This window comes from Leptidea sinapis, chromosome 7 (genome assembly GCF_905404315.1).
Source record: "Leptidea sinapis chromosome 7, ilLepSina1.1, whole genome shotgun sequence".
Classification (NCBI taxonomy): domain Eukaryota; kingdom Metazoa; phylum Arthropoda; class Insecta; order Lepidoptera; family Pieridae; genus Leptidea; species Leptidea sinapis.
Genome location: NC_066271.1, coordinates 8,469,252 through 8,489,602, shown reverse-complemented (window position 1 = coordinate 8,489,602; position 20,351 = coordinate 8,469,252). Strand labels below are relative to the sequence as shown.

Below are 20,351 nucleotides of genomic sequence, written 5' to 3'. Positions count from 1 at the left end.
GAAATCTTATTAGATGAAAAACTTCAATGGGGTGCTCACATTGAGGCAATCTCAAATAAACACAGTGCTGCTTATTTTGCTATCAGAGGGATTAAAAATCTTACAGATACTAACACAGCTAGATTAATTTATTTCAGTTATGTCCATAGCATTATGTCATATGGAATTTTGCAATGGGGGAAAGCAGCTGATATCGACACAATATTTGTTTCGCAAACAGGGCTATTGCCCTAAGGCCATCTATAAATTGAATTCTAGAGAATCTCTTAGAAATCACTTTTAACACAGGAATTCTTACAATAGTATGCCAATTCATTTATAATATTGTATGGATGGTTTATAATAGAAGGAATGAATACTTTCTTAAATAAATATATTATCAACACAAGAAAAAGAATAAACTCCCAAACACATCTACATCCACATAGATCTGAATAAATTTAACTACCCATATTGCTGCCGGCATAAATGAAAAAAAAAGGTACAAAGTAGCTCTCCTGGCCCAGCAGCTAGCATGAAGTTTGGCGAAAACATCAGCACAAGAAAAGGAATAAGTTCGAAGATCATTATTGTTTTGTATAAGTTACAAGTTTGTCAGTCCTTTGGCGCCTTCAATATTATTAATAGCAATGTGTCACGCCGCAGATTTTACTTCCTGAATGTGATAGGCTCCCTGTACTACTTAGTCTTCCGTCGTCTTACGTATAAAAGTAATCTGTGCCGCGCCTAATATAATTGTACTGTTAAATTACGTATAATATGAGTATAGTATTGTAAAGGAAAATTACCACATACGTATGGAATTCCGTCCTTAGGTGTTGTACAATAAATCTATATTTATTATAGGCTACGCATAATATATTACCAAGTGTTATTTTTACAACGGAAGACAAAAACAGAGATACCCTACAATAGTATATTTCATTACGAGTGCGGAAAGCCTGTCATTGCAGAGTTCCGACAAATTTCTACCCGAGCCGAGGCGCAGCTGAATGGTAAACGAAAGGTTAAATAGGTAATACGTAAACCCGCCCAAAAAATCTGAAAATAATGAAATCCAGGCCATTATAATATAATAACTATAAAATAAGTAGTTACCTACAGAAGTATTATATTTTGGTCGCATGCCAATATCCTATAACTTTGACATTTAAAATATTGGTGTCTCTAGAGTCTAGACTATCTCGGCAACGGGAATTTATTTATGCAACACAAACAGTTGTTTTAGCGAAAATTACAGACATTGAAATACAAACTAAAGTCAAATAATTCCGACGAACATATCTCACTGCTTATATGAATTTAACCGGAGCATATGCTCACTAATATTAGTACTCATGTGATTTAGTTCAGTGGACGATGTTCATTGATCATTCACTGTTCAAGTGTACACAGTTTCACTAAATTCACACAACAAACAGTTAACACTCAAACAGTCGCGTGATAGTGTTCGGCCGATCAGCGCGTCTTACAATGTTGTTTGTGGACTAATCAAAATAGTACATACACGAATTTCACGGCTCTGAAGTGCCGTAGCAATGGATAAAATTAAAAATATATTATCTACGGAATCAGTGTCTACCCTTATATTTTTTGTGAATGGCAAAAAGGTAAGGCATTTAGTGATTTTCTTATTGAGGACGCATAATTATTATGCAAATATTATTTGTAACTAACAGTGTTCAACTTTGTAAGCAGGTTAAGAGCAATTAAGATTACTTATGACATTAGAATTAACAGTAAGAGTAAATTTTATAATTAAGTATGTTAGTAGATAAGAAGGAACGTATATATAATAATATATACTGATTTCTATGTCGGTGATTCGTAAATAATGCTGTTATCACTTTGTTTACTGTATGTAACAAAGTCACAATTTCTTATATAATAAGAGACCCTGTATTATAATATTACTTTTACCGACAATGTTGTTATTAAATCTATGTGTAGTTATGGTTGCGCAATATAATTTAGAATCCTATTTTAGTAGGTAACTCGACTAGCAATCAATTAAATATAAATTAAATAGCTGTTAGAAATGGAATAATTAAAAATGACACAATAATTATAATTGATTTCTAGTATTAATGAAATAAAGAAACTCAAACTACTCTGGCACATTATAGTACTAATTAGTACATTATATTACTACCTCACTCACTAGCTAACTGGAGTCTGAATTCTGGAATGCATTAATTACTAAGGTAAAAGGCCGTTGGTTCGGGTTAGTACATTATTTCGTAAGTTTTTAGCAATTTATGATATTTATTTGAATTATATGCTAGTGCAATATATGTGTCAAATAATTTAAGACAAGTTCAACGGCCGTGGCCGTTCCCAATATACTATCTACAGATATATATAAATTACTACCTTCTACTGTCAATAATCTGAAGCTGTCCCAATATACCCGATAGTCATTCTTATCGCCTTATATTGGGACGCGTGAATTTAAATTTCCATACAAACTTTATTTCGCTGGTTAGCTATACGTCGTCCCATTGACAGACAGCGTGCACGGATAAGGTGAGTTACCGTCGATAAGTTTATTGGGACAGAAAAGTCAACGATAGTTACGATTTTTATCTCAAGCTTACTTGTCTCTTAAGATAGACTGAATATTGGGAACGGCCGTAAATTAATAACGTTTCTCTAGTTACGGATACATTGCTGTCACCGTTGAATGACAAGATCTTATCTATCTATAGTTATTGAAATGTAAGTAAGCGTTAAAGGATAGATTTGTCTACCTCTAGTAAGTTATACTAAGGATAGATAGGTTATTGAAATCGGCTGTAAGATATTAAGTACTTACCAAAATTTTGTCGATTAAAATAAGAGCAAAGTGACACTCGAAATTCTCGCCTACAAACATCTGTACGGCGCGGCGTTCGTGTTACCTTACAACCGTAAGGCTTTTTTTTTACGGAAAAGGAGGACAAACGAGAGTACGGGTCACCTGGTGTTCATCACCGCCGCCCATATTCCCTTGCAACACCAGAGGAATCAGAGGAGCGTTACCGGCCCTTCAGAAAGGTGTACGCGCTTTTTTTGAAGGTACCCATATCGTATCGTCTCGGAAACACCGCAGCTTTGTAGTATGAGGAAGAAAGCTCCTTGAAAACCGCACTGTGGAGGGCCGCCACACATCCAGATGGTGGAGATGATATCCTAATTTGTGGCATGTCGTGCGAAGGTGGAATTCAGCAGCAGGAATCAGGAAGCATCTTCGGAATACTCCCCGTGATAAATACGGTAGAAGACGCACAATGAAGACACGTTTCCACGCAACGCCAAGCGATCCAGCCGTCCACAGAGATCTGGGTCTCCGACAATTCGAGCGGCTCTGCATTGCACCCGGTCTAATGAATTGAGCTGATACTGGGGTGCGCCAGACCAGAGATGACAACATAACTCTACATGTGGCGGAACCTGCGCATTTTAGAGCGCTAGAATGTGGACTGGCTTGAAGTATTGCCGTGCTCTATTTATGACGCCCAGTTTCGTTTCTTCGAAGCCAATTTGGTTCTGTCCTCCAGACGACCGCGGAATTGGCAACCGCTCTAGATTTCGCGACCCAGTATTCCGATACTAGGCGAGGCTGTAAGGGAAGTGTTGTCAAAGAGCGGTGATACGACCAATGGGGGTTTTTTTAGTGATAAACTCGCAATCTTTAGTCAACGGGGGGTTAAATTAAATAAATTAAATTATACCGGGATCAAATTGTTTATTTTCAAATATTACATATTTTATATGTTATGGTTAGTTTACATAATTTCAAAATAATCTACAACATTCCTACACAAAACCCATTCTACAACAATTAACATGAAACAGGCCACTCTATTTTATTAAATTTTCTTAAGTTCGTTCGTTTTTTTAAGTTTTATCCCGAAACTGGGGTCACGAACTCACAAACTCAAAAGTAGTGCCAAATTTTATTATAAAATAGGGCAAAAAAAAAGGTCCACAAATAAATTAATATTAAAAATTCAAACTAAATTTTCTGGCAAATTGGCAAAAGTGCAATATTCATCACACAAAAGCTTTCAAATTTGATTTAATGTTTAGTAATATATTTAGAAAACCTAAAAGTGTAATGAGCCTTAAGATGCCGAAATATGCGATATTTACCTTTTAGAGAAACGCTTCCAAAAGCCTTTTCCGTAACGAAAATTACTGCTTAATTTTAATGAATGTTTACACAGTAAACTAAAGTTTGTGTCTGTCTGTCTGATAGTTCCAGCAATTCTTCGAGACCATTCACGTTCTAAGGAGCAACTACGGCTTCTTTTATTTTAGGAAATGAAATTCTAGATAAAATGATCACATAATTACTAACAGACTTCAAACTTGCCGACGAGTGATCAATAATACATTCTAAAAATGCAACCCATTAAAGCTCACAATGTCTGCTTAACACAAGTCAGTTTCAATAGAAAAAAAAAAACATTAATATAATTTAACAAGATACCTAGTACTTTTCTTTAAAACTGTTCTGTCCCTAGTAACTACATGAATGAGAACGTGTCAAACTTGTTTGGCGAATTACTTTTTATATCTTTTTGTTCGAGATTTATAAATATCACAATGAAATTTTATAGAAATTAACTGATGTTGATGATATGAAAACACCAACTTTTATTTATTTTATATATTTAAGAAGTTACTATTATAAAGGGGCGTTAAGTTATTGTGAGAATGATTTACGAACTTAGGAAACAAAAAAGTAAATACTGGCTCATAAGGCTGGCATATTGTTACTTAGATTAAAAAAAAAACCTTTTATAAATTGAAGTCTTTTATTTCTAGTTTTGTCGAAACGTGTAATAAAAAATGCATGGTTTAGCCCCTGAGAAATTTAAGGTGACTTGGCCGAAAAGATCACGGACTTTCTTTTCTGGGATGATAAAGAGGTGGTCATGATTGTGTAGATGGACCATGGGCTCTCTTTTCTGGGATTGTTAAGGGGTGGTTATTTTTGAGTATCTTGCCCATTGGTTCTCTTTTCTGGGATTGTTAAGGGGTGGTCATTTTTGAGTATATTGCCCATTGGTTCTCTTTTCTGGGATTGTAAACGGGTGGTTATGATTGAGTATCTTACCATGGGCTCTCTTTTCTGGGATTGTAAAGGGATGCTCAAAGTTAGATATCTCGCACATGGAGCTGGCTTTTTATATGCAGAACAATAAAAAAAACAGTGCGATATGATGTGAAAAAGGCCGCTGTTGCTATAACTGCAATTCAGCTTCCTCGATATATACAAAAACCTGCCCCCAGTGATTTCTATTTATTTTTTAGGTTTAAAGATTATTTGAAAAGATAGATTTAAAAATGATGCAGCCGTAGGCAATATATAGTCTACAAATAGTTCTAGGTGTGCAGGATGAAATGTTTTTGAAGAATGGAATTTTAAGCTTAAAAAGATATTAATTCAATTTATTTATTTATTTATTCATAAAGGCTTACCAACTAAATACAATTTATTAACTTATGTACTGAGAATTAAAAAAATATTACAAACAGTTTTAATGTAGATACTTATATTCTAGATAGGTAGGCTAGGATAGGATTAGTTAATAATGTTGTGCCAAACGTGATATTTTAAAATCTAAAATCTACAAATTTTGGAGAGCAATATAAATTTGTTTTTTAAAATTAAGAAAATTTGAAAAGAAGATATCAATGTTTCATGTTCATCTATATTGAAAATAATATTATATAATTGTAACATTAGCTGTAGGGGAGAGTTTAAGCCATTATAACTGTGATGGAATTTAAGGCGAAGGGTAAGCAGAAAACTCGCAAAAAGGTGTTTTTAGGCAAGATTTGTCGTGAAAATATAGCATTTAAAGCTATGAATACTACTTTATCCTGTTACACATACCCTTAAGTCTTATTTGTTGGTTGGTAATGCTTGCTGTTGGTTATAATTAATACTCCATAGCTATTTTGAACTACCACTTTTCTTTGCAAGTTTTTTCTCGGCATGTCGTGTTTGTTTACTATCTACTACTCTCAGAAAAGTTATTCTTATAGCTTGTACTTTCATTGTGTAGGTACATTTATTCAGATTAGTAATCAATATCAGGATTGTTAGCATAAAAACTGCTTGCGCCTGTTAAAATGTTACGTCAACGCAAGAATAATGAAAATATTGACTTTGTTACATAGATGGCGGGTAGGCATCTGTGAACTCATATCGCTCAAGGTCGCTAGCAGTTAGTGTCGCCTTAATGTGTGTTGGGGGAAAAGTACTAAGCCGACAATAGAAGGCAGACATGCAAACCAATTTGTGATAAAAACGAAGGACAGTCCATATTATAGCTTAAAAGTTTATAGCATACCAAGTGTATAATGCTAACAGGTGATTATATCAAAAAAAAATAATAATTTAATTTAATATGAGGTACCAGCAACATACGCGACAAATAAATTTGCTTAAATACATAAAATTACAAGCGTAACAGAACTTGTTGCGTAAACCCTTCGCAATACCACAGTATTGCGAAGGGTTTTACGCACATGTCGCGTTGATACAACTAAAAGAGCATTCCAGTTTGTTAGAAAGTAGTAAAACAGCTCTGTGGTAGGGAGTGGTCTGTTCATGTTGTTATGGGGCAGTGCGGCCGATATTAATACCATCTTTGTGCTGCAGAAGAGGGCTATTCGCGCGATTTATAACCTAGGTCCTAGAGAATCATTAAGAGAAAAATTTAAAGAAATAAACATTTTGACTGTTGCTTCTCAATACATTTTTGATAATGTTCTGTATGTTCATAAGCACATTGAGGAATTCTCTAGAAACTGTGAAATTCATAATGTTAACACGAGGAACAAACATAAACTTGTTATGCCTACTACTCGGTTGGGTCGAGTTAGTAAGTCTTTTGTTGGGCGATGTATATGCTTCTACAATATGATCCCAGAAAATGTACAAAACAAATGTGTTACGAAATTTAAAAGAATTGTTAAAAAACGTTTGTGTGGGAAAGGTTATTATAGCATAAACGATTTTCTTAATGATACCACGGACTGGGAATAAACCCAACACCCTCAGGCTCTTTAATTATAAATATTTATTGTAAGATATCACATTGTAATCCATATTTATATAAAAAAAAGCCCGCTGAGTTTCTTGCGCCCATTCTTCTCAGGTCTGAGGCAGTCTCTTTTGAATGGGTGGTAGTTTTAGACTTTCGATAAGTGATTTTAAATCCTATTTTAAATAAAAATATTTGAATTTGAATTCATGTGGTATTTAACGCATCAACTATCGACACATTCTTGCCCAGCACAGCCACTTTGTGGGCAATTACCGGCTGCAGTTTTCCTGAACCGATACGACTTAGAGACCTTCAAGCTCATAGCATATTCATAACTTAAAGGCCAGCAATGACCTTTGATCGGATCTGCAAGGGTTGTTTTCTCACCAATTAACATCACGTGACACTCTTGCCCGTTTGCCCCTTCTAATAATATAAAAAAAATGAATCATCTTATTATATTGTACGATTTCTGTTTATGATTGTTTTTATGTGCATTTTAATACTTGAAGCAACCGCCTGTTGCTTCAAGTATTAAAATGCACATAAAAACAATCATAAACAGAAATCTTTATATTATCGTCGCTATTTAGGGCGATAATAATATAGTGATCATCTCATCATCCCATCAGTAAAGTCTTCAGGGTTGCTTTATTTAAACTGTTTGTTCATCACGGCAAAACAAGTAGGTAATTAGTTTTTTTTTTCTAGAGGTATAGTAAAAGATCGAAGCTTTTACGTGGATGGCTATCACAAAAATATCGAAATATAGGTACCTAATATTTTCTATAACCTATACTATATATACCAGCCCGACCCGTACCACAATAGGGCGCAACGAAATAGTATTTTCATTTTGTTCCTGAGGTATTAAGCAACATATTATACTCGTAACGCTTTGAAGCGTGGGAGTGTATGATTGATGACGAGATATTAACTGGATTTGCCAAGTTCAAACACCCTAAAGGGGTAAAGTATCTTATAATCTGGACAAAAAAAAATTAGCTGAACATGGTATACATGTATGGCCTTTATTCCGAGACAGATAATTTTAACTTACCTACTATTTGGTTTAATATTATTACACTGATTATAATGATAATAATTAACATTATATCTATCTAATGTTGTGGAATACTTTATGCACGTATAAATAAGCAACTCTGTTTATTTTTTTTTACATTTAAGAAAAGCAAGAAATTTTTAACTAAATTTTTACCGAAAAATATCCTAACTAGTTTGCGACCAACAAACAAAAGAGAAATTCTGGCAAGGATACAGAATATAGCTCTTGTACTTTTTATTCCTAACACTTTTTATGTGTCGTGATCTCGTTCATCCACGGTATTACGTGGGTAATACTGAAAAGAACTGGCGAGTTAGAAACATTGCTAATGAAAACTTTTTTGAATTTCAATTTTAGAACTCTTTGGTAACCTAATGTAGTATATTGCATTCATTTGCCATTTGTTTTTGTGAATTGGCGGCAAATCGAAAACTCTTGTTACACGTGAAAATGAACCTAACGCGAGAAAATTTTCCGTCAATGATTTATTATGACTTTCGTTGTGGGCTTACTCAACAACAAAGCTATGAGATGCTGCGATTAGCATTTCTTAATGAAGCCCCATCTCGTGCCACTATTTATAATTGGGTTAACAAGCTTAAGCGTGGACTGAACATAACATCAGTGCTGTGCGACGCGTGATAGAGGAAGATAAGAAAGTGACCTATCTGCAGATACGGCAAGCCTAGGCATTGGTATGAGTCAAGTTAAAAAAATATTACACGAACATTTAGGCGTCAGGAAGCTTTGTACCAGATGGATTCCCCATACTTTAACCGACAACCAGAAACACCTTTTCATGGACTGGTTTGATAAGTTCAACGGCGGTGACTCAAATGCTGTATTTGAGATTGTCACAGGTGATATATAAGTCAAGGAAAAAATATAATTGCCTCATTCTTTGGTCGGAAAGGTCATTTTGCGACTGTTGTGCTAGAAGATAGAAGGACTGTTACTGCAGACTGGTATGTCAATCGCTGATTGCCTGTTGTCATTGAAAAAATTCGACAGCAGCGCCCTCGAAGCAGGATCCTCCATCGCCACGACAATGCTTCAGCGCACTCCGCAAAACGGACTGTTGAATAAATCCGCCATACAGTCCTGCCCTGGCACCCTGCGACTTTTATTTATTCCCAAGGACTAAAGATAAAATTCGAGGTATTCGCTTTACGAGCCCTGAAGATGCGGTGAAAGCGTACGAAAATGCCATAGAAGAGACCCCTAAGGAAGAAAGGGTCCACTGCTTTTCTCAGTGGTTTCATCGAATGCGACGATGTGTAGAGAGGAACGGAGATTACTTCGAAAAACAATAAAAGTATTGCCAACTTTCTACATTAAGCCGATGTTCATTTTCTAAACATTTTCAGTGTTACCTAGGTATTAATTGCTTGTTACATCCAGGTAACTTCATCTTCATGCATTTTTTCCTTCATTGTTGACGATTTTTTCCCTCAAAAACTTAGAATGTTTTTATTAATAGGTATTTAATGGCGAGAGTAGGTAATCATCTTACAAATTGAGTTTTGCAATAACGTTACCCTTTACAACTGGGCTGCTGGGTTGAATAAATAATAAAATAATAATAATAATAAAATATTTTATTTGCAGCTAAAAAACACACAAAAAATAAAATAATTCTTAAATTAAATTAAATTTGAAATTAAACAATAAAACAACCCATACTTATAAAAATACTAGGAACGTTAGCCGCAAATAAGCTCAAGCTCGGCATATGCTGGCACACATATTATGCATGCTCATATTGGCTTTCTTTTCTGTTCCATCATATTTGCTTTTCCAATGAATTTTCCAGACCAGTGGAACTCCCCATGCCCAAGCCACCATTTGATATTCCGTAATTTTATATTTATTTATTATGTTTATAATTTCAGGTAATTGAATCCGAGCCCGATCCAGAATGGACCCTGCTGTGGTATTTGAGAAGGAAGTTACATCTGACTGGCACAAAATATGGCTGCGGAGAAGGTGGTTGCGGTGCCTGCACTGTTATGATATCCCAGTACATCCAACGTGAAAACACAATCAAGTATCCTTTACAAATATTTTCTAGGACTTACTTTATGGTCATCATTCTTAGGGTTCCGTAGCCGAATGGCAAAAAACGGAACCCTTATAGATTCGTCATGTATGTCTATCCATCCGTATGTCACAGCTCTTTTTTTTCCAAAACTATAAGAACGATACTGTTGGAACTTGGTAAGTTGATGTATTCTGTGAACAGCATTAACATTTTCACACAAATTTTTTGGGGGTCCATACGTCCCAATACTTAGAACTGAAACTCAAAAATTTTTTTTTTATAAAACCATACCATCTATGTGGGGTGGGATAGGTCTATGTTTCTAATATCATTTTTTCCTAAACTAAATAGTTTGCGCGAGAGACACTTCTAAAATTGTTTTGTAGGAGATCTAGTAAGTAGTTTTTTTAATGCGTATAAATGATGAGAGCTCATTTGCACTGTATGATTTTAACCAAAAGTTTTTGCCTTTTCCATTTTAATAATTTAATATCATTTTCATTTCTATATTATAAAATTTATATTATGTTCCTTGTTGCTACAGAACCCTTCCGGCCCCTGTCTTTTTTTAATTTTTTCTTATTTTATGGAATAGGAGGACAAACGAGCGTACCTGGTGTTAAGTGATCACCGCCGCCCACATTCTCTTGCAACACCAGAGGAATCACAAGAGCGTTGCCGGCCTTTAAGGAAGTTGTACGTGCTTTTTTTGAAGGTATGACAGCAATACTCCATGTGTGGCCGGACCTGCGCTTTGTAGAGCGCTAGAATGTGGGCCTTCTTCAAAGCCAATTTGGCTTTTATTACGTTATTTTTATTCCGTTTATATTTGACCACAAATGTAAATAAATACCTGCATTAACTTACTAAATTCGACATTAGATCTGTAATTTGTCGGATTACGCAAACAAAACCTAAACAAAAAAAATCTGGTCTACAGAGGAGTCTTAGGCAGTACCTACTCTCTAATGGGACAAATTCCATAGCCCGACATTGGTCTATAAATAACAAAACGATTGTTGGATTACCGAGGGTCCACTGTAATGTAGTTTTAATTATAGTAGCAGCATTAACTGAAACAATAATACTCTCTGATAGCATACTTAAAAAACGACAAGAAAACGAACTGCAAGAGTGAGTTTGCAAGTTGGCAATACCACAGAGTAATGTTAATATTATATTCTATCATATAGTCTATATAGAGTTTCGAAGAATTTGTCTAGATAGTGCAGTTGTGCGGTGAGTGGGGGGAGGCAAGGTAACTGCTTATGGTCGTAGAAATCAGAATGCGACATTTGTTCAAAGGATGTCATGTCGCGCTCGCGTAATATCGTATGAAATCTATTTTAGTTTCTGTTTAGCATTAATATTTATTGTCTTTTGTCTCATTAATAACCTTAAGAAATAATCAGACATATTGCAGTAAATGCCTGTTTAATGCCAGTATGTGCAGTGCATGGGTTGGCTGTGACCACCGCCGAAGGAATTGGTTCAACCCAAGAAAGATTGCATCCTGTACAAGAGAGAATCGCAAAAGCACATGGTTCACAATGTGGATTTTGTACACCAGGAATTGTAATGTCAATGTACACATTGCTCAGAAGTAAACAAAAAATTGTGTATCACGATATCGATACAGCTTTGCAGGGAAACCTTTGCAGATGCACTGGATATAGACCGATAATAGAGGGATTTAAAACATTTATCGAAGCATGGGAAATTCAATATAATGGAAACAAGAGTAATGGTCTGTGTGGTATGGGAAAGGCGTGCTGTCGTAATAACAATAAACAGAATGAGGAGGTTTTATACGATAAATCAGAATTTACTCCGTACAGTCCCACACAGGAGCCAATATTCCCTCCAGATTTAAAAATTTCTAATGTCACTTACTTAAGTAGCTTAGTATTTCAAGGCAATAATGTCATTTGGGTTCGTCCCACAAATATCGCCGACCTTCTTTTACTTAAAAATGAATATCCAGAAGGTAAAATAGTCGTTGGCAATACAGAAGTGGGTGTTGAAATTAAAGTAAAAAAAATGACCTATCCTATCTTAATAACGCCCTCAATTATTGAAGAATTAAATTTCATACGTGTTGGAAAGCATCAAGTAGAAATAGGAGCAGCGGTAACTTTGTCTGACTTGATGAATTTTCTGGAAACTTTTTTAAAAGATAAATCTATCGAAGGTAAAATTCTTGAAGCTATCAAAGAAATGTTGCATTGGTTTGCCGGCTCTCAAATTCGCAATACTGCATCATTAGCAGGAAATATAGTGACCGCTAGCCCTATTTCAGACTTGAATCCAATATTGATGGCTAGTTCTGCTACAATTACAGTGAGTAGTCATGCTCGGGGGGAAAGAAACATAGTTATTAATGAAAATTTCTTTAAAGGATATAGAAAAGTTGCGATTGATAGTGATGAAGTTGTATTATATATTACAGTGCCATTTACAAGTACCAAACAATATTTCAAAGCTTACAAACAAGCAAAGCGTAGGGATGATGATATTTCAATAGTAACAGCCGCTTTTAGTGTCATATTTGATGAGACTGGGCACGTTGTTTCTGATGCAAAATTCTGCTTTGGAGGTATGGGACCAACAACAATTTGTGCAACTCAAAGTTCAAATTTAACAAAAGGTCGCAAATGGGACAATACATTACTGCAATCAATATTAGATTCATTTAATGAAGAGCTCACTTTAAACAGTTCAGTTCCAGGAGGAATGGCTGAATATAGGAAATCACTTTGCTTGAGCCTTTTCTTACGATTCTATTTCTACGTACACCAAAATAAAAATCTTAACGGAATAAACAACTATGCCACACAATTATCAGGGATTGATTCCATTCCAGTTATGCAGCCTCAAAGTTCACAGTGCTTTGAAGTTAGAAACGACTCGAGGAATCAATATGATGCTGTTGGCAAACCTATTGTTCATATGTCGGCCTTGAAACAGGCTACCGGAGAAGCTATATACTGCGACGATTTACCGATAATAGAAGACGAACTTTATCTAACTTTGGTCTTTAGTTCGGAAGCCCATGCTAGAATAAAAAGTGTAGATACTACCAAGGCATTATCATTACCAGGTGTAGTTGCATTTTTTGGGGCATCTGATATATCCGATAAATGTAATAGATTCGGGCCTATAGCTAAAGATGAAGAAATTTTTTCGAGAGATATAGTTACAAGCCGATCGTGTGTTATAGGAGCTATTGTAGCTACATCAGAAGTGGTTGCCAGAAAAGCAAAAACTCTAGTATCTGTCTCCTATGAAAAATTAGAACCAGTAATAGTAACTATAGAAGATGCCATAAAGTATGGTTCGTATTTCACTAAAGCTCCCAAGAAAATTTTAAAAGGTGATACTCAACAGGCCTTTAAAAAGGCATCTCATACCACGAGTGGTTATATTAGAATTGGAGCACAGGAACATTTTTATTTGGAAACTATATCAGCATACGCTAGGAGAATAGAAGATGAATTGGAAATAATTAGTACATCTCAAAATCCAGCAGAAATTGGGGTAAGATTGATTGCAAAACGATTTACTTATTGAGTTACCTTACAGATTAGGGTTGAATAGGGTTTCGGCTCGATATACTCAATACGAGCACAGTCACTTACATTAAAGTTTCGCTGAATACGAAAAAAACATGTTCCACCTTTTACGCATAAAGTGACGTAGTACCTATCTTTAAAAACCAAAAGTCGAATAATAACACTATTCGGCACCTTAGTAAGCTATGTTTATTTTTAATAGAAATCAAAATCATTGCCGAAGGAGCAGAGATATGAATATAATTTGTACTAAATGTATTTGAAATTAACTAGAGCAGCCTTGAGTCGAATTCATGTCATATCTAGTGACTGAAGCATCATAGGGAATAAATCGATAAGTAATTAATGGATTTATTTGTTTTAAATTAAAATCTCTAAGTTATTTTCAGCAATTAGTTTCCAAAGCGTTAAACATTCCGGTCCACAAAATTGTTGCAAAAGTTAGGCGACTTGGTGGTGGTTTTGGTGGAAAAGAAACGCGAGCTTCTGTACTAGCACTACCTGTTGCATTTGCTGCTTATCGCTTGAAAAAACCTGTTAGAGCCGTTTATGATCGAGATGAAGATATGCAAAGCTCTGGTTACAGACATCCTTGTTTAATTGAATACAACGTCGCTTTCGATGAAAATGGCAAAATAGAAGGAGCATTATTTAATGCCTACGTAAATGCTGGATTCTCTTTAGATATATCTTGTTCTGTGAGTATAAAATATATTAAATGTGTGAACTTGTACATAATAATTTTAAATATGTACTGTTTACATTATGGCAAATGCTTTTCAGCTGTTGGAGAGAATTTGCACGCATCTGGACAATTGTTATCGGATTCCAAACATAGAAATCAACGCTTACCTTTGTAAAACAAACACTCCATCAAATACAGCATTCAGAGGGTTTGGAGCTCCACAGGCCATGTTTGCGACTGAAGCGATGATCCGAGCAGTTGCCGAAACTCTAGGCAAACCCTACGAAGATATTGTTAATTTGAACATGTATCATGAAGGGGATCTTACCTACTACGATCAAAAACTTATTCATTGTACCATTCAAAAATGTTGGGCTGAATGTATTGAAACGTCTCGTTATTATCAAAGGAAAGAGCAAGTTAGTGAATTTAATAGGTAGGTATTTTTTTATAACATAAATCGATAACTCTATGGAAAGCTAAAATTTTACTTAACAGAATTCCTGTTTTTTAGATTGAATAGATGGAAGAAAAAAGGTATCGCAATTTTACCAACAAAATATGGAATATCTTTTCAACTAGACCTGTTGAATCAAGGCGGCGCCTTACTTATAGTTTATACTGACGGATCTGTTCTGATATCTATAGGTGGCATAGAAATGGGACAGGGACTATTTACCAAAATGATTCAAGTCGCTTCACGGGCACTCCAAGTTGATATTTCGAAAATACACATTAGTGAAATGGCTACGGATAAAGTACCGAATAGCTCACCAACTGCTGCCAGCATCAGCTCAGATTTATACGGGATGGCAGTATTGAATGCTTGCAATACCTTAAATGAAAGGTTGCAACCGTTTAAGGATAAAAATCCAGATGGTAACTGGGAAGATTGGGTATCTGCCGCGTATGTAGATAGGGTTAGTCTTTCTGCTACTGGATTTTATGCAGCGCCAGAGATGGAATATAATCCTGAAACGAATTCGGGTAGAATTTTCGAGTACTATACATTTGGGGTGGCTTGTTCTGAAGTCTTGGTGGATTGTCTCACAGGCGACCACCAAGTCCTTCGAACTGATATCGTTATGGATCTTGGAGAGAGCCTCAATCCTGCAATAGATATAGGCCAGATCGAAGGTGCGTTTATGCAAGGTTATGGCCTGTTTACCATGGAAGAGATGCTATATTCACCTGAAGGCGAAATATTGTCACGCGGTCCCGGTGCTTATAAGATTCCGGCATTTTCCGACATACCAAAAGAGCTCAATGTATCGCTATTGAAAGGTGCACCAAATCCTCGTGCAGTCTATTCATCGAAGGTAATCAGGTCTTTTCTCATCAATTGAATTTAATATATGCGCACAATAGGGATAGATATAAAGGATACATGATCAAGTTATATGTTTAACACTAAAATGATTGCAGTAAGTAGTTTTCCTAATTCAGACAACTTCTCGAAAGAAATAACATCTATTTGATGATAATAGATTTACAACTGCGCCATAGAATATTATTCGCATTTAGAGTTTATTTAAAAGGAAAAAAAACATTTTTTTTGGAACGATGATAAACAAGCGTACCATTCCTGATGTTAAGTGATCACTGCCGCCCATTTTCTCCTGTAAAACTAGAGGTATTTCAGGAGCGTTGCCTTGATGATGATATTGAAGTTTATAACATGTCGCAAGTTTATCGATAACTATTGTTATATTAAACTTACCTACACTAGTGAGCTTCTTTTCAAAAATAGAATGAAATTATATCGGCCATATTTTTTATCGTTGTATTAGTATTAAGAGGGCTATTCGCGCTATTTATTACCTAGGTTCTAGAGAATAATTGAGAGCAAAATTCAAAGAAATTAACATCTTGACTGTTGCTTCTCAATATATTCTTGACAATGTAATGTATGTTCATAGGCACATAAGTGAATTTGCCAGAAACTGTCATAACCATAATGTTAACACCAGGAACAGACATAAACTGATGATGATTACTACTCGGCTAAGTCGAGTTAGTAAGTCTTTTGCGATGTATAAGCTTTTACAACAAGATCCCAGAAAATGTTCAAAACAAAAGTATTACGTTATTCAAAAGAATTGTTAAAAAATGTTTACGACAGGTTACTATAACATAAATGACTTTCTTTATGATACCTCAGATTGGGAATGGAGTGACCGCCCTCAGGCTATTAAATAATAAATTTAATTGTACAATATTACTTTGTAAACATATTTATTCGATGAAAAAAAAAGCCCGCTGAGTTTGTTGCGCCCATTCTTCTCAGGTCTGAGGCATTCATTTTGGAATGGGTGGTAGTTTTTTGACTTTCAATAAGTGATGTCACATCCTATTTTGAATAAAAATATTTGAATTTGAATTCGAACTATTGGACATTAAACGAAAATTGCTATATTTTTAAACTTCAAACAAAACTTAAGTTTTATCAAGTACATATTAAATAATAATTAACATGAAAAAATATTTTCACTTTCAAAACTCGATAATATGTTCTGAAGATGTATTGAACCACACTGAAGTAATATTGTTTTATCATGGTAAAACATATTTCTGAATGTGTCTTTCTTAATTTCTTATGTCGAGATAGCTCCATACTGGATAATTATTTTGGAATAATATCTACGTCATTGTATAGGGAAATTAATTTTCTTGATGCAGCGTTATTAAAAAAACAGATTCCAATAATTTTATACAAGCAAAAACTACAAAATTAACCATATAACTGCGATAGATTGGTCAGTGCCGCGTGCTAATCTCCGAAACGAAATTCCATTTTTGTTATTCTATTCAAACCATACGCTTAAGAAAGCGATAAATAAAACAAAAGTGTAATCTTATATTTTCTTTTATAGGCAGTAGGAGAGCCTCCTTTGTTTCTGGCAGCATCTGTATTCTTCGCCATCAGAGAAGCCATAAAATCTGCGCGAATGGATGCTGGTGCAAAAAGAGATTTTGTGTTGGAAGCACCTGCAACTTGTGCCAAGATACGGATGGCATGTGAAGACTACATTACGGAAATGGTAACAAATCTTATATTAAATAACTAATCTGGCAAATAAATATTGTTACCTACAACTTAAAATTAAAATTATTAGAAACTTGAATACTGAGACGTAACATCTTATGAATATGCCTCAAAGTGACGAGCGCAATTGTAGTACCGCTCAGAATTTTTGGGTTTTGCTGGAATCCTGATCGGCATTGCATTGTAATGGGCAGGGCGTATCAATTACCATCAGCTGAACGTCCTGCTTGTCTTGTCCCTTAATGCTATAAAAAATTTATATTATATTCGTTTATTATGTTTAATGTTTGATCTCTGAATGGGAAAGTAGTAATTGCCTTACACAAAGTATTAATAGATCGGTTATCTAATTTTTATTTATTAAGAAGCTAGGTATCAGTTGTGATTTCGTGTATAGTATCGATAGATATACCAATATATCCATAGACAAAGATCATTAAAGATCGGAGCGGACGAGTGCTGTATAAGTATAAAAAGGCCGTCAACACTGTAAAAGATAGGATTATACGAAATTTTATAAGGATACGAAAAGATTTATCGCGAGAATTAAAGATTGCCCTGGAATTTCTACTAACCATCAGAGAAGCCTTGAACCTTAGTAGGTATTTATCATCGATATATAGGACATGCCCTAAATCAATCCCTACAGATAAAGAGTTATTATAGTTACCGAATATATCCGATATTATCGATATGAGGACATTGCTGACTCTAAGACTTTTTTGTGGTAACGTAGTGTATTCGGCGTTGCATCCAGGCTATTTTTATAATAGTTACTAGCGGACCCGACACACGTTGTCCTGTACACACATCAGGCAGTTCAGCCGTTAGGAGGAGTTCACTACCTTACACATGAGCAGGAGAATTATATATGGACTGAATTGATAATCTAAACCATCTTCGTCAACTTCTTCTTCATCAACCTCGAATCCACTTGAACACACACAGACAATTTCATTCAAATCTGTCCAGCCGTTTAGGAGGAGTTCACTGTCAACGCACGTACAGAAGAATTATATATAATACTAGCTGACCCAGCAAACTTTGTTTTGCCGTATAAATTATTTTTACAGTTTCTTGGACATTGCAACATTACTTTATCTATCTTAAATAAAAGATTTTTTCTTAAATAAACGTAGCCTAAGTTACTCGTTATTACATCAGCTACCAGCCAATAAAAATCCCGTCAAAATCGGTCCAGCCATTTCATAGATTAGCCGGAACAAACAGACAGACAGGCAAAAACTGTACAAAAATGTTGTTTTGGTGTATGTACCGTATATATATTCATATACATGCAGTAAAAACGGTTATTTCAATATTACAAACAGACACTTCAATTTTATTTATATGTATAGATGTATAAAGATATGTGAACCTCTCGCTTGTCAAGTGAAGGCTTGCATAAAAAATTGTTTTGTTATCGAGTAGTTACTCAAGTTGACACAGTGATCTCTCCAACTCCAGCCACAAGCTAAGAGACTTATAGCGCAGTTAAGATAATAACGCTATCATGGACGTCCATAAGTCTGTAAAGTGAATGTTGTTTCTAAATGACTCCACATTGGTATTATTATCAACCTGGAGCTAGTTAAATATCCAGAATGCAGTAATTAGTGAACGGCATTACTTCGACGTCGCTAGAGAATTCGAGAAGTTGTTTCATTGTGCCTCTTCTTTCGAATCTTTCACGGAGAAAGTGCTTCTATCCATCCATTGACGTGCCTTGCCCACATGACTAACTAAATAGTTATGCGCCCTGCCTAAACCCTCGGAGGATCCTACTCCTCTTAAGTTTCCTAGCTAGGTCTTCAGTTTCCTAGCTAGTAGCCTCGATTTTTCCTCATCTCATTTTTTTGATACAGGGATTGAAGGCAGGCGTACTTACGCAAGCAGGGGACACAATAGATCCTAGGATTTAAGTGAATTTTAATCCCCAATTCATTGTAAATAAAATACACAATTTAGTTTTTATAACTACTTTATACTTTTAATTAACAATTCTCTGTAATTATAAAGAATGATAACATTGTACTAGAGTCCTGAAGGTAGCTAGAAAATACAATAATACACGATCTTATTCAATAAATATTTTGTTTCACAGGTAAAACCGACTATCAAGAATGTTGGAAGACCCTGGAACGTGACACCATAGAGATTTAAACTTTTTATATTTTTGAGAATAAATTGCCTAAGGATCTACAAAGCGTACATAGACTTTACTCAAGTAAAACTTAGCTGAGTGTAAGCTTAGAGTAATCTTTGATTTAGTTTTTATAGTATTTTGACAGCTAAAATTATGTTGAGTTTAAGCTATGACAGCCAAATACAAAGGGCAAGTTCGCGTTTTATTACACACAGCCAAGTTTTACCCAAGTAAAGTCTGAGCAAAGTCTCAGTACGCGATATATATCTCAGCCTAAGAGTGTCTAAAACTCGAATCTATTTTTTCAGCTGAAGTTAAATGACACATGAATACAGCGGTGTTGTTTTTGTACGTTTTAATTAAACATTTATGCATAACATTGTTTCAATTCCTAAAGTGGAGATATCCGTTATTGTGAAAATCCAGTCGATATTAATTATTATGAGTTGGCATGGCTAGCCAATCAGCAGATGGCTGATAGTCAGGTTTTTGTTGCGTTGAATTCATAATAAGCGAATGGTGTGCTAATGTATAACATATGGATGAGCTCGGTTTTTATGTCCTGATGAATGTCTTAACAAATTACTTCATGTTGTTCATACTTTATTAATAAGTATGTATTTATATATTTTATTCGGGTAGAAATGATGGATTAAAAATACTACGTGTATAGTGTACCAGGTCGTCTCCTTCCTTCTAATATAGGTATGCGACGGGAACGATTGCTGGTGCATGCGTCAACTTGTAAA

General features: G+C 35.1%; 1 protein-coding gene across 1 annotated transcript; it reads left to right on the top strand.

Moving 5' to 3' along the window:
• The first annotated feature begins 1,409 nt into the window (after window positions 1-1,409).
• On the top strand, window positions 1,410-19,979 carry LOC126965359 (xanthine dehydrogenase-like). The gene is made up of 8 exons (XM_050808902.1): window positions 1,410-1,610; window positions 10,005-10,159; window positions 11,566-13,690; window positions 14,115-14,423; window positions 14,509-14,846; window positions 14,925-15,729; window positions 17,284-17,451; window positions 19,561-19,979. The coding sequence occupies exons 1-8, from the start codon at window positions 1,539-1,541 to the stop codon at window positions 19,609-19,611; spliced, it is 4,023 nt and encodes a 1,340-aa protein (XP_050664859.1). The 5' UTR covers window positions 1,410-1,538; the 3' UTR covers window positions 19,612-19,979.
• The last annotated feature ends 372 nt before the right edge of the window (window positions 19,980-20,351 follow it).